Raw genomic sequence first — 23,741 nt, forward strand, 5'->3', positions numbered from 1 at the left:
AAAATCTAAGAGAAAATTTTTATTTTATCAGAGGCACATTTGACATCCTTGATTATAACAGATGGTGAGAAGATTTTATATCAGGAACAAACCAGTAGAAGAATTTTCACTGAGTATTTTTACTTCAGTTCAGTATCTTTACTAAAATTCTATTAAAGATTTGTTTACAAAAACCCGTTATAATTTTTAGCACAAGTACTAAAAGAATAATAAATTTGTTATGGTGCTATTCTAATAAATAATAATAAGGGGAAATATTTCTCCTGAACATTCTTTTAGCACAAGAAACCAATACAGAAAAATCGATAACGTACTTGAAAACAGTCTTGTGCTAAAAAAAAAGGTTCAAGATGAAGATTTCCCCTTTTTATTGGAATAGCACCATCATTGCTACAAATTCCAGAAAACAAACTTATTGCCCCATAAGATTTTTTTTCTGTTTAAAATCTAATCAAATAATTTCTTTTTTGAAGACTTATTATAATATGGTGAGGTAACTGGATCGTTTTCCGAAGAGTGCTAATTAAACGTTTGTTTTTGGACTGATGAAATTCTTTTTTACTTCTTCTAAATCCATAGAATTATTCACTGTTTCATTCAGAAACATAATATAAAAAAAATATCAAACATATTAAAGAAAATTTATAAAATAATGATAATACTGAAATAAGTCAGCATGCACTAACTGGGTCGCCTTTTCAATTATTTTAATTTTTCGATTACACTCACTTATTTAATGGATAAAAATATTATTTTTGCTTTTTCTCAAACTTAAATAGTTATATTATGTTACTATAGTGCCTATATTACGGAAATAAAAATAAAAATATTATTTTAAGTGGATTAGTCATAAACGATCCAAATAGCGAAGCGCCCGGATTAGCACACTTGACTGTATAATTAGAAAAAGATAATCTTTAATTGTCATACAAATATTTTAATTGCTTCAGTTATATTTTCTGGTAGTGATAGATTAAATTCCACACTGTAATATTGCAATTAAGAAATTTAATTGATCTTGTAGTAAAAGAGAGTATTTGAACAACTGCTAAGAATTTCATGCTCGTGCATATATTTGGAAAAGTTATGTTGGAATTTTTGAAGTTTTTCGCTAGGTTATTATTAATTTGAGATTATATAGACTGCAAAAGCTTGACTCGAAAACTGTTGGAAGATTTCTCAACTTTCCTGTTTCACTCTCATCCACCCCTCACAAAAGATTCTCCCAAGACCAACTTAATTACCACAGCACAGTCAATTACATCAATTAATCCGTTAGAATCAACATTCAAGACTTTTTCTCCAACACGTAATTTTAACTCTCTTCTCGAAAACTTTTAGCAAACTTTTGGTGCACAAGGAATTTCCATAAATCGAATTTTTTGTTCGAGTTTCTGAAGCTCCTTCAAAATTTTTAATCTGCCATCCTGTTGAGTTTGAAAAGTTGGGTAATGATGGTGAGGAAAAATTTTTGATTCAGTTTGGAAAACATTGTCAGGTGAAAATTGGGAACTTTACATAAAAAGTCCAAGGAAAAGATGCATGACGAAAGGGTAATGGTAAAGGAATAGTAAGGGGTGTTAGAAGCCATTAAAAATATGACTTTTATCCAAAAACCCTTCATCTTTTCTCGACTGTCTGGGGAACATTTCACATTGCTTCTCAATCGGAGAATTCCACGTGTTCAGCCTCAGGTGTTCACCATCTTCCTAAAACACTCCATGGCGAATTTATTGTGGAAGTTTTGCCGCACGAAAATGTGCAGGAATGACGATTAATTTCACCCAAATGGGACAATTGGAGTCACTCTCTCGTTCACTTAATACCATTTAGCAAGTGTGCAGGAGTTTTCCTTTTCCACTTTGGGGAGTTCCTTAGCCACAACTTTTCTTCACTCTTCCAACATCCAAACGAGAGACATTCTTGTCATTCACACCGTCAGAAGGGTAAGAGAGTCCAATAAATACCACAAAGTAGAAAATACCCTCCAAAACTTTTACAATACGTGGTTTGAGGGGGTTACTGAATCCTTTTGGGGTGATTTTTCCACCCAAATTGAGTGACTTTCTCAACTGAAAATTCAGCATTGTTGAACAGTGATTGTCAGAAAATAAATTTTAAATGAAATTTGTCAGCCAGAAAATGTCTAAATAATTGCCTAAGGAACATTAAAAAAAAAAGACATAATAAGAAAAGGATTTCCAACTTTGCGAAATGCTCAAAGTCGTGGTTTTTAATGTTGTTTAATATTTAATTTTGTGCTTCCAGTACACATTTTGGATCAATATGAAAAGTGAAATCAAAATTCACGTTGTTTTCTTTCTCAAAAGATTTGTAGAAGTGTATCCCATTCTTTCGGATACAAAATTGGGCTGAACTAAATTTAATTAAGTTCAGCCCAATTTAGTGAATTTTGCTAGGATGATTAATTAACGGATGGAGCATTTTAATTCACAAATGGTATATTTTTCTTAAATTCTTTCTAATTTTTAAGCTTTAGATCCCACAAAAATAAATAAAACACGAAATGGTAGCCACATAATACAAAGAATATATTTTTATTAAATTTAAAATTTTACGTCTTTTTCATAAAGGTTTTAGGAACTATTATCCTCGTGCAATCATTGTAAATTTTGTGCTAATAACATAACATTAGATACTCTTTCATTTAGTAAAAGTTTTAAAATGATTGCATTTGGTTTTATACCAAAATTAAAAAACAACTTAAAAAAATATACCACATTTTTGAACGGAAAATGTATGAGAATGCTCTGCCCTGGAATTTTGACTTTATGAAGCTTCCCGATTTAAAGGCGTGCCGCAGTCGTTAAAAATAGAAAAAATAGTCGCACAGGTTAGAGCTTACTGAAATTCTTTTCTTTGCTTAGCGATTTATAACCGATTTATAGGTTAATTCAAAATCGCATAAGAGTAATACGATTCAAAATTAATTATTACCGGTTCATAAGCGATTGAAACACATTATAAAGTTGAGAGATATTCCAAGACCTTTCAAACGAATCAGTACTTGTCCCAATTTATCAAGAAATACGTTCTGCAAAGCTGTTTAATCTTTGACCTTGAAAACACATTTTTAAAACGATTCAAGGACATTCTCGTTTATGAGTAATATATTAATTTTGACAACCTATGAAACCTACACCAAAATGAAAAAGATTTCACTATGCGGTTTTGAGAAATATTACGGAACATGTTTTTTAGAAATTAAAAAGAAGATTGACGGTAAGTCTGAGTCACTAAAAGACATTTAACTATTACTCCAAATTTAAGGGAAGATTTGAACATACTGTTCCGGGAGTGAAGAAAAAGGGACCGGTTTTTTGGATCAACAGTTGTGAGACTGATAGGCAATAAGAGAAAGGAAGCAGTCAGTTGAATATCGTCCGGCAAAGAGTACAAATTTGTGAGTTAAGCCAATTTATAAATCCGCGTCTTCATTCGGTGGTATCGTTATATTTCGTAAAATCGTTCGTAAATGTTTGTGAATTCGTCCTAGGGACTTTGAAATACTCGTAAATCTTATAACTCACATACAAGTTCGTAAAAGCTTGTACCTTTTTCACAAACTTTGTTCGTAACATGATCACTTGACGAGCATTTTTTGTACTTTTACAAACATTTGATCGTAAATGTTCGTAAACACACAAAAAATGTTCGTAAAATTTTGTCATTTGTTCGTAAATTCTTGTTTGCCTGACGAACATTTTACGATCATTTACGAACAAATGACAAAATTTTACGAAATTTTTTTTGTGTGTTTAGGAACATTTACGAACAAATGTTTGTAAAAGTACAAAAAATGCTCGTCAAGTGATCATGTTACAAACAATGTTTGTGAAAAAGGTACAGACTTTTACGAACTTGTTTGTGGGTAGCTTTTACGAGCATTTCGTAAGTCTTCCATAGGAATTCACAAACATTTACGAACATTTTTACAATTTTTTTTGTGTAGCATAAAAATAATGTAAAAAACGCTTATTGATCTACAAGAATGATGTTAAATATTTTATTTCATACTGAGAACAATTTCGATGTTCTTTTCTCAGTACAGATCATCTCGATCGAAGTATAACACTTGAATGCAAATTTTTGTAAGCAGAAAAGGACAATACAAATTATTAAATAAACACACAATTTTTAAATATATAGGGGAATATTGGCATGGTTCGCACAGAGTGAACCTTCAAATAACGCAAATTTTCTCTTTGTTTACAAAGAACTTGTTCGTCATTTCTTAGCCATAAGATAGATAATTATCAAGCTCATGAATCGAGATGAGAAATGGTAAGTCAGCTTTTTGGAAACAAAGAGAAAATTCATATCGTTTGAAGGTTCACTCTGTGCTAACCACGCCTACATTCCCCTAAAATTACATTTTTAAATTATTTTGACAAAAAAATATATTAATTTATTTTTTGAGAAAATATTAGGAAACAAAATTATAATTAAATGAAAGTAAACTATAACCGAAAGGGATAAGAATGTTTCTATGCAAAGTTTTTATAAGAGTCACCGAAGATCGGAATCGATATCTCATACGGTGTGGCCTCAGGATTGATAACACAGTGCAACAAAATGAAACTTTTTTTCTTGGGATGGAAAATAATGAGTAGTTTCTTGTTCCTTGGTATATCCTGAACATTTCTCCCGAAGAAACTTGTGGTCCATCACGTCAAGTTTCTGAGATATCTTAAGAAAAAGATCTTTAAGACATTTTTCGAAATATTTGAAAAAGAGTTGTTTATAATCAATAACGGTACATCCTAGGATGTTGGTATCAAAGGATAACTCGAGGATGTGTAGAGGAGGATTTAAGGACATTTTTCCTGGAACATCGCATATCCCTATCCCTCATTTTTTTAGATTTGTTTCATAAACTCCTAAATGTCCTCCAAGTCCATGAAAAGGATTCGTGGGACGACTTGAATCCTTTACAAAAATAGTCTCCTAAATATCATAGGGTCGTAAAATATACCGTTATCCAGAAATTACGTATTTTAATGTCTTATGAACCACAGAATTTTCTCTCAAAAATTCATTATTTTATTTCATATCTTCTAAAAATAAACTCTAATGTCTCATAAGTTTAATTTTTTTTTAATCCACCATCCACCACACTTATGACAAAAGAAAATCAAGATTCTTGCTTCCGTACCATTTTTTGTAAGGTGCAGCGAATTGATGGTATTTTATTCCGTGCTCATCTGATTCTGTTGATTTTTGTCTTAAAAACATCAAAGTGACAATACAGGAAATGGACTTTCAGTGATATATTCACTTGCACTTCTTTAAATGCTGAAATTATTTTTTTGCACAAGATTTTCGACAATTTCTGTCCTGGTGCCTCCTAAACAATTGTGAATATATATATTTTATATTATATATATTATACTTTTGACCGATTCTCACGCAATTTTTTCATCTGGCAGCAAAGAATTTGTGAAAGTTGAATCCTTTTCCAACTTTCGGATGTCAGGACCCGTGAAAACACCTTCTTCCACTTTTGCGATGCCGAGTTTTGGAAAAACTTCGCCCAAACGTTTGAAAACCGCTTGCTCGTGATTTAAGGATTTTATAAAATTCTTTACAATTCCCAATTTTATGTGTAATGGTGGTAACAGAATTTTGTCCTTTTTGTGAGACCTTTAATGTGCGCCCTCACTCATCAAATTTGCTCAGAAAGCACAGAAGATATGATGTTTTGAATTTCGTGAATTTTGATCCCTCATATCTCCGGTTCTATTGATTAACTTGCACAACTTGCACACTTTGAAAAAATGAGTTTGAATGTTGATGAATTTTGACGGTATCGCAGCGCCACCTGTGGTGACTTTTTGAACTTTCATTTGAAAGTGCTCATCGAGACGAAACCAATACACTAAAATTTAGGTCAAAATATTAATTAGAAGCGGAGATAGAGGCCGGTCAATTTTCGAACTTTGACCCCTTATAGCTCGGGTCAGGGGTTATGGATCGACTTAAGTATTTTTTTGTTTGATAGGTATAATCTGCGGCTACAACATACTAAAATTTCTGCCCAATGCACAAAGGAATTTTTGAGTTATTTAACTTAGAAAATTGAAAAGCCTTCATTTTGATAATAGCGTCACTAGCGGTAGTTTTACGAACTTGCGATGTTAGAAGGAGAAGTTGCATTCCAGGAGAGCTTTCCAAAACGCCTTCGCTTTTTAAATTCTGACAATTAAAACGGCAGTTATGGCCATTTGAAGATTTTTTTAGGACCTTTTTAGCTCGGGTCAGGGGGGTCGGCGGACCTTATGTTTAGTATTGATCGAAAGATCTAAGGCCCAGCTTTAACATATTAAAATTTGAGCCCGATCGATGCCATATCGAGGTCTTATTGACTTATAGTGCATGTCGTTAAGATATGAAATAAAGTAATGAATTTTTGAGAGAAAATTCTGTGGTTCATAAGTCATTAAAATACGTAATTTCTGGATAACGGTATATTTTACGACCCTATGATATTTAGGAGACTATTTTTGTAAAAGATTCAAGTCGTCCCACGAATCCTTTTCATGGACTTGGAGGACATTTAGAAGTTTATGAAACAAATCTAAAAAAATGAGGGATAGGGATATGCGATGTTCCAGGAAAAATGTCCTTAAATCCTCCTCTACACATCCTCGAGTTATCCTTTGATACCAACATCCTAGGATGTACCGTTATTGATTATAAACAACTCTTTTTCAAATATTTCGAAAAATGTCTTAAAGATCTTTTTCTTAAGATATCTCAGAAACTTGACGTGATGGACCACAAGTTTCTTCGGGAGAAATGTTCAGGACATACCAAGGAACAATAAACTACTCATTATTTTCCATCCCATTTTTGGCTGTTGCACAGTGTAATAAGTTGAAAAAATCAGTGAATTATATACACTAGTCTTTTCTTATCTGGTATTTGTGAGTTTTAAAATACCCTAAGAACTTACAAAATGTAATCATATTAAATTTCTTTTAGAACTTGACAGACAAAAAAGGTCTCTCAATTTCTTTAATCACAATTTTGTCTGAAATTCTGCAACAAAAACCCACTTCTGTGAAAAGCAATTTGTGAAACTATCAAATACACTCAAAAAAGAGCTTATTTGAGGCAAGGTTTAAAATCGACTATAAACAGGGTTAGTCACGGTTTAATTTCAAAAAGGTTTTAAACTGTAAACATAAGTTAACCCTGTTTCAGCAATTTTAACTCCTTTTTTTAGTGAAGGATTTCACTATTAACCTTAACACATTGGTTTAAATCTTGCGCAAGGTTTGAATGGTTTTAAATTTCAATCATGGCGAGATACTTAATGCATTTAAGGGTTTCTCGTGTAAACTTGTCAAGTGGAATCAGTAAGAGAAAAATGGTGTTTAGTGTTCAGTGTGCCTCAAAGAATGGAGGCATTCGCGTTGACATTTCTGGAATTGGGGCTCAATATGAGCCCCCTCAGTGACCACCCAGGGACATATCAGCGAAATAGAAGAGTAAATTGTGAAAATTTCTGTGGTAAGTGGTGCTTAATTTTCTTTTCAAGTTTGTAACCAAACGTGCGCGTCAAGAATCAAAGTGCGGAGTTTTCTCTCTTTTTCATGAGATTTTCACTGAATTTAGGGTCAATTTTACCGTAAATGTGTAAATAAATGGTGAGCAATATATTTTCTAAAAAAATCTCGGTGAAATTCTTGAAGATTTTAGTGGAAAAAGCGTGAAAATTCTGTTCACTGAGGATTATCCGCACGCCTAAATTTTAAACCCTGTCAAGATTAGGATTTTACCCCTGTTTTAACCTTGAGTTAACCGTGTTTTAATCTCTCAAGGGTTGATTTTCATCCTTGCCACGGTTAGTATTGGTGCAATGTGTGCGCGTCTAAAGCCATTGTGCGGCGTTTCCTCAAGTTTTCACAGAATTTATCCCAATTTTCCACCATCAATGCCTAAATAAACAGTGAGAAATTAATTTTCATAAAAAATATCGGTGAAATTCTTGAAGATGTTAGTGGAAAAAGCGTGAAAATGCTGTTCACTGAGGATTTTCCGTACGCCTAAATTTTAAACCGTGTCAAGATTAGGATTTTACCCCTGTTTTAACCTTGAGTTAACCTTAAGTGTTTTAATCTCTCAAGGGTTGATTTTCATCCTTGCCACGGTTAGTATTGGTGAAAAGTGTGCGCATCCAAAGTTAAAGTGCGGCGTTTTCTGTATTCTTAACGGGATTTTCACGAACTTTTAAAAATTATTATTTTCTTATCTTTATCTTTATTTTCTAAAAAAAAATCGATAAAATTTCTCGTGATTTTAGTGAAAAAACTGTGAAATGCTGTTCACCACAAAATATTCTAAAGACTTTTGAATTTTAAACTGTGTCAAGATTACGTTTTAACTTCTTTTTTTAATCTCGAGTTAACCGTTTTATACGTTTTCTATTTTCCACGGGATTTAGCCCCATTTATTGCTAATGAATAAACAACTATCTATCTATCTATCTACATGTCTAAACGGTTAAGATAAATTTTGTAATTTTAGTTTATGTTACCATTTTTTCTTAGATGTCGGAACTCCAGATTTGCAGAAGTTCGAACGAGAGGATCATACTGAAACATGGAAATTCTACCTAAAATTTCAAGAGGAGAGAGCAGAAGCACGCCAGGGAGCAGTGGAAAGTGCGAAATAAAATAATTGTCACCGTCCTAATCTTACACATCCTTTGAAGTGGTGCAGGCTGAAGCAGGATTGATTACTTTAATGAATTACGTAGGTTTCAGAAACCAAAAAATATGCCCTCTTTAATTTTTTTTTTAAATATAATAAAGAATATTTCTTCAAATCCAAATCTGAAACATAAAAGTACAACATTAGAACAATATTTTCTAAAATTTTCATTTAGAAATTTTAAGAGGCTGATCATTTAAAATGATTTTCGGAGACATAACTCACATAATTTTTCTCTGAAATCAGAAAACTAAATATTTGCTATTAGCAGTTGAGTAAAAGTTATATTTCAACGAAAGTTTAAAAACATGAAATTTGTTTTCAATAGCATTTTTTACAAGAAAAAATGGCGTATTTTACACTATACATTTCGCCGTGCAAAATAAGGTATGACCAAGGAAAAAAAAACAAATCCTTGTTTAAGTTTTAAACAATCAACTCTAGAAGTATGCAAATTTTCGATGAGATTGATGCATTAGTTTTCGAAAAATTTTGCATATAAATCTCACAAATTGAGATTTTAAAAAGAGCTTTTACAGTTGATGCTTCTCAATTGGCTTTAAATAAATTTGTAAAGGCTCTATCCTAAAGTTTCTCACTGGCTTGAATCTTTGAGATGAGAAAATATTCTTCACATGTTGCACTTTGTTATCAAAGAATATGTATATATATTTTTTAAAGTTGCAATACTGCAAAAAATTTCTACTAGGGTGTATACGCCATGCTGACGTATACACACTAGTAGAATTTTTTTTTAAATGCCTTTTTAAAGCAAATTTCCCATATCCTTGTAGGTAGAAACGTCAGAATTTTTTAAAAAAAATCTACTAGTGTGTAGACGCCATAAAGCTGTTAAGGTAATCTAGATATATTTATTTATTTTTCATTGAGATAAGATTAAATATTGAAAAAGAATATATAGGTAAACAAATACTATCAATTTTTCTTGATGGATTTTCCTAAGTTTTTGCTTAATTATTTTGAAAATAACTTTTCTCATGCTGTTGTAAAATTTACTTCCTAGTTTTTGCCAATATTGTTTAAAAAAGCTTTAAATAACAGATATTTTTACGATACCCTAAAAAATAATAATATAATAAAATTTAAAGTAATGAAATAACTAGGAGTTATAAATTCTTATATTTGTGTTAAATTGTAATTATTTAATAGTAAAATAAGGAATTATAATGATATATTGTTAGAGAAACAAGTACTATTTTATTGTAATAAATTCTAAATGTTTACTTAACCTAATTATAATTTTTTTATACTTCTACACTGATGTATGTATATGAGAAATTCAAATCTCACTTAAGTAAACTTCTTGGAGATCATTTTTCAATCTTTGTTAGAATTTAAGTCAAATTTACATGTAAAACAATTAAATAAGGCTTAGAAATTCCTTTTATAATATTTTTCTTCACTGAGAAAATAAGAAAATAACGACTAAAGTATAAACTTTTCATTCTAGCCGTTAATTTTTTTATTTCCTTAGTGATGCAAAATATTATAATAAGAATTTCTAGTTTTATTTAATTATTTTCCAAGTAAATTTGATTTTAATCTTAACAAGGGTTAAAAATAGTCATCCAGGGGTTGAAAGAGGCGAGATTTGAATAAACTCATGACAAGGGTTGTTTTTCCGCTTGCCAGGGGTTGATGGAAACAAGGATTGAGTGTAACCCGCGTTACGGGTTAAGCCATACTCCTTCCAGGGTTTGACGAAACAGGGTTTAAGGTATAAACATGGCGAGGATTGGTCTTCATTCTTGCCAAGGTTTACTGAGAAAAAGGTTTTAAAATATACCCCTGACAAGGATTATGGTTTACTATTGCCAGGGTTTGACGAAAACAGGGTTTAAAATATAATCGTGACGAGGGTTGGTCTTCATTCCTGCCAAGGTTTACTGACGGCAAGGTAAATCAATATCCATAACGGGATTTGACTTTCTACCTTTTCAGGGTTTGGTTGAAACAGGGTTTAAAAAATACTTGTACATCAAACCTTGCCACGTTTAGGTTGAAACAGGGTTTGGCATAAGTTTGATAGACAAACCCTGTTTTACATACCCATTTAACCGTGGATTTTTTTGAGTGTAGAAAGTCCAGTTGAGTTTTCTGGACAAAATGGCAAGGAAAGACTATGTAGGAAGTTCTAAGAACTGGACTCCCTGTGCCAAGCTATAAAGTGAATTGTACTCACTGATGCGTGGTGACGTTGAAGAATAGATGACTGTATTGTGGTGCAGAATCCTCTGGACCATGAGGAGCAGGGAAACTCATTGTAAGTAGCACTGGTTTCCTCTGATTTTGCTGCTTCGACTGCCTGAGAAAAGCTATTGAGTCGTTCGCTATCAAGTCCGGGTAGTAATCCTTTTAGGCAAAAAGTGTGAGAAACATAAATTGGCAGAATGTCATGAACGGGAAAAGTCCTGAGGAAAATTTAATGTATTCTCCTACCTCTAAAACACAATGAATTATATTTACCTTAGCATAATCGAATCCATGCTTGATCTTCTGACCATTCATATTAATGCTGTAATTGTAGTATTTGGAATTCATGATGAGACCACCCCATTCGCGCCAACCAGGTGGGATATACGAGCCATTGTACTTGTTCAAATATTTACCAAAATATCCTGCAAGGAGGAAACAAAAATGAAAAATGACAGACAATGCCACATTGTAAATGGATGCCAGAGACTACAACATCCCATCATTTCTCTCTCCACAACCCCTGTGATTTACTTGCCAAGACTTGTTGAATTGGAACAACTGTGAAAGGAGGAATGGGTTCAGAAAAGAGGAAAAGCAACCCCAAGTGGATGAAACGGGCGAAATCCAATGATAAACTTGTTTTTACTTCGGGTGACTGTGATTCTTTGGTTGGAAATCCGATTTGTGATACAATTTGAATGAAATGATAATCATATTTTGAAAACCTTTTGATTGATTTTCAAGTTTTTCGGTTTTGCAAACTAATAATGGTCCACAAATACCAAAATGAACAAAGTTAAAGAGTTTCCAAAATAACATAGAATAATAATTTAAAAATTATTTCAAAGGGTTTGTACTCTAAAAAATTATCTTTTGTTTGTTATAAGTTTGTTAAAGAAGTCAAATAAGTAACAATATACCTATCTATAAAAATAAAAGAATTTTATTTATTTTTAGAAAAAAAAACAGTTAACCGCTTTGTAAAACTTTTCTTTCAGATTTGAAGCACTGACGTTTAGAAAATTGAGAAAATTAGAAATGTAAGCGTCATGTATATTAGGAGAACGTTACTGAAAGAAATGCCAAACTTTCCAAAAAATATATAAGCAAGTAAGACATACTCAAAATTGAAAAAAAATATCTTTTTTTAATTTATTAATACACATAACCCTTAAATCATGGAGCGGGAAATAATTTCCAGCCTTAATTTTTAAATAAATAATTAGAAACAAAAAAAAAAGATTGATAGATTATCAAATATAAAATAACTTTTAATTGTCTAAAGACGACTCAAAGCATAATGAAAACGGTGTAGAGTCATACAGAAATTTTCAACAAAAAAATATAAAAGTAAAAGAAGGCTATACAACGTTTTTAACTAATACAATGCCATAACAAAAATCTTATTGAAAGTAAACTAACTTATTAAAATAAGCTTTTCAGAATGTTTCTTTTCAAAACCAATGTAAAAAATGTATCCCAAGTTTAATCTTTTCAAGGACTAAATTTAATGGAACATTATTGCTAAACTAAATCGCCATATTCGATTTATACAGAATATCGCTTAAACCTTTGAATGGATATGAAATGTTATAAATAATAATTTGTTGAGCTTTCTCAATTTTAAGAACATTGTATTCTTTAGTACATCAATGGCGTCCTAATTAAAAAATATGTACATAAAACGCTAAATTGATACTTTTAAAGGGTTTCATTAATTCTCAAGTCCTCAAGTTCTCATTTTTTTGTCAGAGGGGTTGTAATCTACAACTCCCTTCCACCGCGCGCTAGGACGTCGCAGGCCGGCGGCCGGCATTTCTGGTGCCTCTCAGCTAGGGTAGAGTACTTTCCTTTTCATTTGTTTTCCTTTTCTATTTGAATTTTTATTACCTATATTTCTTTTCATTTTTTTTCTTTTTTCAGTATTTCTTTCACTTTTTTTCTTAATTGATCAGACCCTATTTATGTTGGACTTAAGATAAATAAATAAATAAAAATCTCAGACCAAATATCCTAGAAAATCAGGCCTAGTTTATTTAGGGCTTTATAGTATTATTTTTGAGGATTACCAAAAAGCATCTCGACTTGTCAAAATATATTTCGAATAAGGGCAGAATCACATTGACAATAAAATGCTCGTCGTAGCCTCACCGTTTACCGTTAATTCTTACGCAAATTCTCGATTATCGTATTACCTTATCTCATACTCGGTGGCACTAGGTGAAAATAATATAAGAAAATTGAAGAAATATAACGAAAATGCGATAAACGGTGAGCAAAAAAAACTGTACGATTAATTTCTCTTACAGTTTTTTTGCTCACTGTTTATCGCATTTTCATTTTATTTCTTCAATTTTCTTATATTGTTTTCACTCAGTACCACCGAGTATGAGATAAGGTAATACAGTAATCAAGAATTTGCGTAAGAATTGCAATGAAAATACGTAAATTAACGAAATACGGTGAGCATTTTACTGTCAATGTGATTCTGCTAAGTCGATTTTTTTCAAAATACGTTTTTTCGCTTTTCGGGTACTATTTGAGACCCTCTATCTTCCCTGTGAATGTTATACCGGAAAGTTAATTATTCCCAAAGTTATAGGAGTTTAAAATTTTAAAAATCCTATACTCAGCATGTCAACTTCAAATCGCTCTCCTGTAAAGTTGGCTATTCGCGACTTATTCATTTTATATTCTGAGCCGTCGATCTTATGATCAATTGAAAAACTTAACCACAAATCGTCGTATACGCTTGACCTTTACTGCCTTTACTGCCAAATTCTACGATCTAAATATTTTTGAAGATCAGCCTGAGTCTATTTGGGTCTTAATAGTCTTAATGCAAATAATAAAAATTTCTAGGCAAGGATCAGTATTTCCTAATCAGGGACAGGGCTGTTAGTTTCAATTCCTGTACAATTAAGTGCAATTAAGCTCATTGAATGCGATATGGAGACTTCTAATAATGGACGAAAATTTCCGGTGATTAGAAGAGAATTCCAAGAATTCGGACCCGAATTACTTGAATCATAAAATGTGCTCCAGTTTAATTTTTAAATTTGGCTAAGTTGAAGAAAATCGAAGCGGATCGTTGCTTTAATTTTAGTGTCTAAGTTCTGAGTTCCCTTTTCACTGAATTAAGAAATATTAATTTTTGTTCTCAACGTCCTGTATCTCTTTGAAGATGTTGAAATTTAAAAAATGCTTAAAAACAATTGTTGAAATATATCTTTCCTAGAATTGAATATCCAGTAAAAGTCAGTTTTAATGTTTTTCAAAATATATCCTGTAAATATAAATTAAATGGCAAAGTTTTGCTTAAAACGTAATGTTACAATAGCTGTGATTTTCAAAGACCTAAACCCGAATAATCGTTCACGATGGGTTATCTACTCATCCTTCCAAGCTCTTGACAAATCTTTCAAATGTGTCGATTTTCATTCTAGCAGATATGTCATTGCTTTTGCAATGTGAATTTCTAACATATTTTCAGATTGTGCTTTACCCAGAAGAGATTTGAATTAAGGAAATTCCATTTAATTATTTCAGTTTCCGGTATTGAAATTCAACCGAAATACTTGAGTGAACAAAGACTGTAAACAATTTAATTAAACAATATTACTTCTGAACAGATGGGATAAAAATCGATTTTTAACCCTGCCAATCAATCATTACTTCTTATAATAAAGAAAGAATAAAACTTTAAATGCATTCTCAGAAACAAAAGAAAAACTTCGTTAAAACTTTCAGAATTGCACTTAATTTTCTTCCAGTATTAATGGGGAATGTTCACTAACTGGAAAGCATTTAATACAACAACAAAATTATGTCAGAGTTTTCTCATGGAGATGTATCCCAGAAAATAAATCATTCCACCAAGAAAGATGACAAAGAACAAGAGATTAATGGGTTGAAAGTTGAAACTTCGAGGACTTTTAGTTACAGGAAAAATCAAAAGCTCTCTCTCCGGGAAAAATTGATTTTTCACCTGGAAATATTTTGAGATATGGAAAGAAAGGGGAATTCATGCTGAAAGCGGAAAACAACCCTCTTCAGAAACTCCGTAATATTGACCGTATAATTTCCTCTCAAGTGTCACGTTTTTGTGCAAAAATATACTTCTTCTGTGATTAGAAACAAAGACAAAAGATTAAATTTCACGAAAATATCCCTGAAGTCCCTAAATAGGAAAGTAATCAATATTAACAGAGATGATTCACTGAAATTTGCGAGGGGACGGACTAACACAAAATGTTATAGGCGAGAGGAGAGTGTAGGGGAGACTTGGGCAAAAAGTCACAAATCGAAAAATTCAAAATTCAATATCTTCCAAGATAAAAAACATAGCGACTCAAATTTTTTTTCTATAGATAGCCTCCATAGACCTTCTTCAATGTCGTAAGTTTCTTAGAATTTGAACAAGGAATTTAGAAAATAAAAAATATCGAAATGTTTAGCCCTGTTTTTGAAATATTTTCCTTGCAGAAGATAACAATTATTATTATTTTCCAAAATTGATGCACTGGTGAATATTTTCTAAATAATTTGGATATTTTGAAAAAGAATCGGCTATCTATTTTAGAATTTCACAAAATTTCTTTTCTCCAGAAATCCTTTTATTAAAAATGGCCACTTGGGGTAAAAAGTAACAAAAGCTATAGAGCAAAAAGTATCAAAAAGCGAAGCAATTTCTGATGACTCACGGCGAAAAGAAACGTCATTATCATGTCTCGCCGCTTGTTGTTTGCATTGGTCAAACGATTCGCAGACTTTTGTGTGTGTGTTTTTTTTTTTCTAAAATAGCTTGAAAAGCGCTTTTCTCGTTTTCTCACTTTTCTCGTAGAGAAAACAAATTTTCTATGAAAATATGTCCTCTAGGAATTTTTTCAAATTTACGGAAGCCCGTAATGAAGCGAATAAAAATATGATGATACCCAATGTCTGGTACTATTTGCCCCATCATTTTTGAGAATAGTCACAAAATTACCTTTTAGAAATCGGCTCGATAAACGTATTTCCTTACAAAATAGAGGAATATTACTTTCACAAAGTTGTAGAGCGGTAAATTTCCTATAAAACTGCGCTAATAAGATATTTTTGAAGCGCTCGAGTAGCTTGTAAAAAAATGAAATATCCGTTTTGTGACTTTTTGCCCCAGTCTCCCCTACTAAATTTGTACGATTGGTCAAGGATCATTAAATATCAAAATTTTGGATTTCTATTTAGTATATCATGATATTCATTGTATCTCTTGATTAAAAAAAAACTGTATTTTCACCAGGAGTTGAAAATACTCTAAATTTTATATTTTAGCATGTACTAAAAATACCTAAATGATAAAATTTTTTACGTAACAAACATTCCTTTGAAATTTCCGGCAAAATCTTGTATTAGTACTTTTCTGTTCCCTTTTTTCCAAATTTTTTTCGGTGCTTCATGAAATTTGTCTCCCTGTTTTAGTACAAAACCTCTGCTAATTTTTCAGTTAAAATGCAAAATGTGCAACATATAATTTCATAATGTACTAAAAATATTCAAAGAAATTTAAATGCTAAAACTAATTTTTCCGAAAAAGAAAGCAAAAGCTTATGTGTTCGAAAAGCCGTGGAAAAAATATTTTTTTTTAGTACTTGTGGAATTTGCTTGTTTTATTCTAAAAAAAAATAATATATGCATACAACAAACTGAACAAAATAAACAAGAAATAGCAGATTGTACTAAGGATATATCGCAAGAAACATATCTTAATTCTTAGTACAAAATAATTCATAGTAGCAAATGTACTAAATTTCTATTCATTTTGTTCAAATAAAATTTCGAACAATTTCATACCATCTTGTTTACATTTTTTATCCAGTACTTTTAATATGAACTCAGAAGAAAGAATTTTCATAGTTTTTTTTATTTAGAATTTAATGTGTTAGTAAAATTTTAGGAAATCTCAAATAATAGGTAATATACGCATTTGTACTAAAACTTTCACTGAAAATTGTTAATTTTAAACCTTAAAAAAATTAAAGACTTCAAGTGTAAAATTGTGATGGTAATTTAATTATCAGTGCTCGATTACTATTCAACAGTTCATCTTTTTTTTTAATACATTTTTGTACTAATATAAAAATTGCTTATTTTTGTTATTATTGAATTTAATATTGTATAAATGCCTCACTTTCTGTATGTCAGTGAAAATTTAATAAGCAGTAAATGAAAATCCCCATTTACTCATTTTCAAATTTTAGTACATTTGTACTAAAACATTATCCTCGCAGGGTAAAGTGATATAATTTGGAATTAGTGTTACAAGTTGGACATGGCTTTTTCTTAATAAATACAGTTCAAAATTTGTTTTTAAGCACAAGGAACCAAATTATAAAACTAAAGCATTAAAAATATACAAATAAAAATAAAGTACTAAATTTATCAAGACAAAAAGCCCTGTCCAAATTGTACCATTGTCGAACTTGTACCACTTTACCCTAATTAAAAAATTTCTGAAATTTTGCATTGTAGTTTTCAAATGTATTTGTAATATCTCTTTCACATTCCCTGAATCCCTTTCCATATATAAATACAAATAGTGAAGAGCTCTTACCAGTCCTGTATCCGGCATTTGAGAGATACGTGGCAAAGGACTTAGTCTCGTGGGTGGACTGCCACATGGTGCTGGAGCAGTTGTCATTGTTGGTGAATACCATATGATTGTGAACGTACATGCCAGTGAGAAGGGATGACCTAGCTGGACAGCACATTGGCGTTGTTGTATATGCGTGTCGGAACTCGGCGCCTCCATCACGTAGGAGTCTCAGAGTTCTTGGCATGAAATTGAGCGAACCTGCAAAATGAGTTCCATCGAGATTTATAGCCAGATTGAGGCTGGATTCATGCACAACTCACCCAATTCGACATCTTGATCGTCCGTGAGAATGAGGATAATGTTGGGCTTTCGCTCCCTAAGTGTTGATACTGGTGGCAGGAATGCACTGAGTGGGGAGTCAGGATATGAAGAAGCACCGGAAGTACCACCGGAATTCCCGCTCTTCTTCACGCGACTCCCGCCCTGAGATGCCGTAAGGACGCCACGATGTCTAGATCGTCCATGGAGGGTATCTCTTGACTCAGCACCAATTTGTACAATTGGCACCAGACCAACTATGGCAAAGACTAGAATTGTTGCAAATTTGCGTGTCATAGTTGCAAAATGTCACTTCCACTTCGATAATCTTCCGTGCTATGCTCCTTTAAGCCACCAACTGAGGGGTGGCTTTGTGGCTTCTGCCGGTGGATGATGGCACAAGAAAGTCTTCTTGCGCACTCACACTAATTCCAATGCATTTTCATCGCGGTTGGCAAAATGAGGCCAATAAGCTCGTGATGGAGTTCACCCACTTTTGCCACGATATATTGAAGGAGAACACAAAAGGCGTCTCTTAACCAAGTACTCAGGAGTTTACCTCCTTTTTTGACAAATTGCTTCTAAAGTTGAATATAAGCTGGTGGAGTTCTTATCTGTGAGCAAAAGTAGAAGAGTGGCGTGATGAAGGAAGTTAATTAACGTTGCGCTAATTCAAATTCAAATTTTCACGTTTGTATATTTAGAATTTAGACGGAAACGGTATAGCAATTATCTCTAATAGGTTTTCTAATTGAAAATTAAATGTATGGAAGGACACATAATTTTTTTTAAACATTTAATTTGGTCTCCAAGACAGCATGTCCTTATAAAAATTTATATCTCTTTGCTTATTGGAAGATTATTCGGTTTATAAATGGCGTTGGGACTAGGATTTTCCAAACTAGAAATATTTTATTTTGCTTTATAATATCACCAGAAAATTTAAAAAAAAATCGTCATTCTGACATGTCTGCAAGCTAATCAAGATAAATTTATTAAACAGTTTTGTATTTTAATAAATTTTAATCTCAATTCCTTTTTAATTAATCCTGAGATCCTTCATTAGATAGACCAAAAAAAATCACCTAAAAAATGGCACTGTACAAAAATAAGCTCAAAAACAGTAGAAAGAAATTGACAAATGGATATAAAGAGATTTTCATCTCATTTACAACTGGCTCGGACAATAAATTTATTAATTTAGGTTAGAGATTTTTCAGGTTTTCTACTGACCAAAATTTAAAATTTTCTAATCAAATTTAATTTACTGATCAATTTAAAATTTTTATTGCCTAATTTTATTTTACTGGTCGAACTCCACGGAGAGAGCAATATATAACACTAAGAAAAATACGGAGGTGCGATTAACTTTTTTTCCTCATAACTTTAACACTTTTTAGGTGTAAAAATATATCAACATTTTTTAATGTTAATTTTACACATTTTTAAGGATAAAATTAACATGGAAAAGGGTAACTCGGTTCTGAACCGGTAATGAACCGGTCTATAACCGATTAGTAATTTTTAGACGAAATTCAATTAAATTACTCCAAAGGTTTATTTTGAGAAATATTCTTAGTGATTTATAAATCGATTGTGAACCGGTAATGAATCGATTGTAAACCGATAAGTAATTTTTGTCCACAAATCAATTTTATTACTCTTAAAACTATTTTAGGGGTCCTTTGAGTGATTTATTAATCGGTTCAAATCGGTTTAAAATCGGTAATGGTAAATAATGCGAAAGTACGTTTGAGCGAGTTCGAGCGTTTTATAAAGCCTGGAACGCTTTGCCAAACCTTTTTATATCAAAATATAAATATATTTTATAATTACATTTTTTATACCAAAATGTATTTTATTGTATAAGATTTATTGATTTATTTGGAAAAAATCTTGTAATAAGACAAAGGGGTGGCAAAGCGTCCGAGGTTTTGCGAGCTGCTCGAACTCCCGAGAAAGAGCTCTGCCTTATAAACCTTTTCGCAAGTTTTCTGATGTATAGAATATTATTCTCGAATTAAATTTGTATATAAATCACCACAAAACCATCTTGAAGTTGAAAATTGTTCAAGAAGAGGGTTACAAAAAATCATTAACCTTTTAATTAATTAATTGAACAAATCGGATGAAAATTAAGCTTTGACCTTCAATAATTCAAGATGGAGATTTTTCCGGTGATAGGTGTCTAAGGACGAAATGTTCAGCTGGACTACCTCCAAAATATATCCAAAAATGAACGAAATCGCCAGGGCCAATTTTATGCAAAATTAGAAAAATCTCATTTTTGACCTATTTTTGGGGGATAGGGAACACATGAAGGGTAAGGGGGGAAAACTAAAGAGGTTGAGTTCGAGATAAAGCCATTTGAGGAGGGGTCATCGAAGACCGGAAGTTAATATCTTACTGTTTAAATTTTATATGGGTCAAAAGCCTGAAAAAGTACAAAAGTACACTGAGAGAAATCCGAAAAAGTTAAAATAACATTCCGGAAATGTTAATTTTACCCTGCAGTATTGATCCAAAATCGGTGTAAATATTACCCTTTTTAGGTGTATTGGAGGTTAAAGTTACCATTTTTCATGTTAATTTTACCCTCAAAAATGTGTAAAATTAACATTAAAAAATGTTGATATATTTTTACACCTAAAAAGTGTTTAAGTTATGAGGAAAAAAAGTTAATCGTAGCCTCTTTTTTTTCTCAGTGTATTGTCAAAATAAATCTATTACCGTTACTTTCCCGATCCATCACCGATTATGACCGATGCAGTCGGGTTCAGAATTAAAAGATCTTTCAAAAAAGTCCAAATTTAACCAAATCCGTTGAAAATTAGGCCCTCCAGAGTGGTTGATCTTTGACCTTGAATAATTCAAGATGGCGAATTTTCCGGTGATAGGTGTCTAAGGACGAAATGTTCAGTTGGACTACTTCCGAAACATATCCAAAAATGAACGAAATCGTCAGAGCCAATTTTTTGCAAAGTCAAGAAACCATGTTTTTGGAGGGGTTAGAAGGGGTGGGGGGTAACTTGGGTAAGTTAGTTCGATAGTAAAGTTAACTTGTGGGGGGTCACCAAAGACCGGAATTCCATATCTCTCGCCGTTTGGCAGCTAGGATGATGAAAAGTTGAAAAAAAAGTCGATTGTGGAAACTGCTCTCTCTTGGAGTTCGAGCAGTTAAAACAATGCTCTAGTAAGGGCTCTTATTCACAAATAATGAAAAGAGTTAAAACATTGTTTCTGTACATGATAGCTTTCAAGTGTTTCTTCATAATCGATTTTTCTTTGTGATGGTTCTTGTCTTGACTGTTTGTTGAGAAGGATGTTTGCTTCTTGAGAAGGATTTCTAGGGGGAAGTGGGGTACCTTTGAAATTGGGATTTTTCACTTATGTTTAAGTGGAACTGAGCCATATCATAATGTAATTGAGCTTCTCAATCTGTTTGTGCAACTAAATTATATCACGATAAGGCTCAATTTTATTTAAGAATATGGGAATAATCCCAATTTCAAAGGTGCCCCGCTTCCCTCTACGTTTCATTTGTCAATGGAATAGCACGAGGTAACATTTTCGAAGACTCTATAACGGTCTTCAGACGAGACGTTTAGTTCAGTTTCTGAAGGTCCAATATCCTCAAGCAATCAATTTCACTGATTTCTCAGAATTTAATAGATCACTTGCTCTTAATAATCCACTCCTAATATGAATTATTCTACTACTTAACCCTTTAAGGACGATTGGAACACCGGTGTCCCATAAAGAAAATAATTTTTCCTGACTACCTAAAGTTATTTTTATACGTACGTAATTGCAAAGCAGAAGGTTGAACGAATCTAGGATATTTTTTGCCAGTTTCCAGCTATTTGCTATATAGTAAATATTTAAGCTTAAAAATGGTGAATTTTTAAATTCTCATATTGAAAAATTATTTTAATTATTTTTTATACTTCCAATTTTTTTAAGCAAAACCCTTTTGGGAATAAAAACTGCACTACTCATACGTAATATTTTTCATTAGACTGAAAACTATTATTCATTGTTATTGTCAGAAGAATTACTTCAAGTTTCGGGCTATTTTTATCCCTATCACACGTAGAGGTAAAAAATGCACCGAATCAGACTCTGTTGAACTTTCCAAAGTTTAATGTAAAACGTTTCACAAATTTTGTTTATCGGTTTAATTTTTATTGTTGATTTTCGGTCCGTAAAAAGTGTCTCGTCGTTAAAGAGTTAAAATAAATAAACTATAAAGAATTAGAGCAGTTAAGCCATATGACTAAGCCTTAGGTTTGAAACTTGTATAAGTCTATATCTCTAACCGTTTGACCTCTGTAAATCTCTATAAATATATTTTCGAAATAGTTTTCTAATGAAGTGAAGGAGTTTCTCAATGGATAAATAAACGTGTCATGATAATTCCACAAAATGCCAATCTTATCTTTTTTAATTCATTTTAACATGTATAACTTATAAAAGTATGAGTTTGCAAAATTCCTCACCAAGAGTGACTTTCGCATAACAGCAATATTTCATGAATTTCAAGTATTTTTCTCAACACAAGCGTCTCTGAGTTTATCACCATTTCAGATGCGATAATAACTTGGCAATTTATTTATTATTATTTTAAAAGAAAATTGTTACTCCACTTAAAATAGATTGTATATACGGTTTATGTTATGAAAATGTTAGAAATTTTGCATGTGCTGTAAACAACTTTCTATTTGATAAGTCGGTAGCTATAAAGAAAATTGTATGGCAATCTTAAAGTCTAGAATAGGATCAACTCGTTACTTACAAAAGTTGCTGACTATATGAGTAATTTGGTGCCTCAGTTGTGGATGGTAGTCTTTTGCATATGCCTTCCACTTTGTCTACTTAATTACGTCACGTGGAATAGTTGCTCCAGGATGGATGGAAATGGGTGAACACTGAAATTCCACGCTATGTTGGGGAAAGTTAATAAGCGCTGAGATGGGGGAGCTTTTCTTTTAGCCTCTCTCCTCGTAGACCGTGAGCCTTTGTTGCCAGCTTTTCGTCTTTACAGCAATTTTAATAAAATTGCAAAAAATCCTCCAACAGTGCACCACATTCTCCTCCTCATCTGCCACCCACCAAACCTAAGGACTCGTGCTGAAGTTGTTCTATTCTTTATCCCACGGTGTTGGTCGTCGTTTTTTTCGGAAGTTGAAAATTCGCTTAGCGTTTCAGCCTGTTGGATACCATAGAGACGGAGTTTGAGATATACAAAAAGTGTGAGTAGCATAAGCTAAAAATTAATTTATATGTAACTTGCAAGGTATGAATTTCAAAGTTTCATCCCATCCCCCATGTGCAAATTTCGCACAATACAGAGTATTTCAGTGAAACTTAAATAACAAAAAGTCTCACTGTGAAAGATTATTTGGCTCAAGGAATTCCGCCTGGAGAATTTCAATCGTCTTCCATGAGACACAACATATCTAACAGGTTTTCTCCAATTAATGAATGATTTGTCCACAATTTTCAACGATAAACAACTATAAATAGACAAGAAATCGCAATCTTCAATGAAGAAATCACCTTTTCTCTCCTATCAACCTTTTACTAATTCCAGAGCTCATAAAATCCATGAGAAATTCACACGGTTTCACGTGAATATCTATTTTTAAACCTAAACTGGAAAGAGTCGCGAAATCAATTTTTTGAACTAAATACTACAATGGTTGTCAAAATTTCTGAATATCATTATCAATAAATGGGTTTCAGGAAATGAAGCTACAGATATTTCCTACGAAATAAAATATTACCTAATTATGTGGGCTAACATAATATTTACTTTTCCCAAAATAGACATAATAAAAGCGGAAGGTTCGATTCTATATTTGGAAATACATATTTGATTACTTAGAAAAAC

At 32.1% G+C, this 23,741-nt stretch overlaps 1 protein-coding gene across 8 annotated transcripts in view; it reads right to left on the reverse strand.

Moving 5' to 3' along the window:
- Window positions 1-23,741, reverse strand: part of LOC129798851 (extracellular sulfatase SULF-1 homolog) — a 133,357-nt gene that overhangs the window by 36,465 nt on the left and 73,151 nt on the right. For all 8 annotated transcript variants that reach the window (XR_008751470.1, XR_008751469.1, XR_008751468.1 and 5 more), the window contains exons 2-6: window positions 22,644-23,057; window positions 17,851-18,462; window positions 17,549-17,788; window positions 11,227-11,378; window positions 10,943-11,112 (exon numbers count right to left, since the gene is read on the reverse strand). Coding sequence is in view for 5 of the 8 variants with exons in the window: in XM_055842267.1 (XP_055698242.1) it covers window positions 10,943-11,112; window positions 11,227-11,378; window positions 17,549-17,788; window positions 17,851-18,145 (857 nt within the window). In the remaining 3 variants the exon portion in view is untranslated. The remainder of the gene's footprint in view (window positions 1-10,942; window positions 11,113-11,226; window positions 11,379-17,548; window positions 17,789-17,850; window positions 18,463-22,643; window positions 23,058-23,741) is intronic.

This window comes from Phlebotomus papatasi, chromosome 1 (genome assembly GCF_024763615.1).
Source record: "Phlebotomus papatasi isolate M1 chromosome 1, Ppap_2.1, whole genome shotgun sequence".
Lineage (NCBI taxonomy): Eukaryota > Metazoa > Arthropoda > Insecta > Diptera > Psychodidae > Phlebotomus > Phlebotomus papatasi.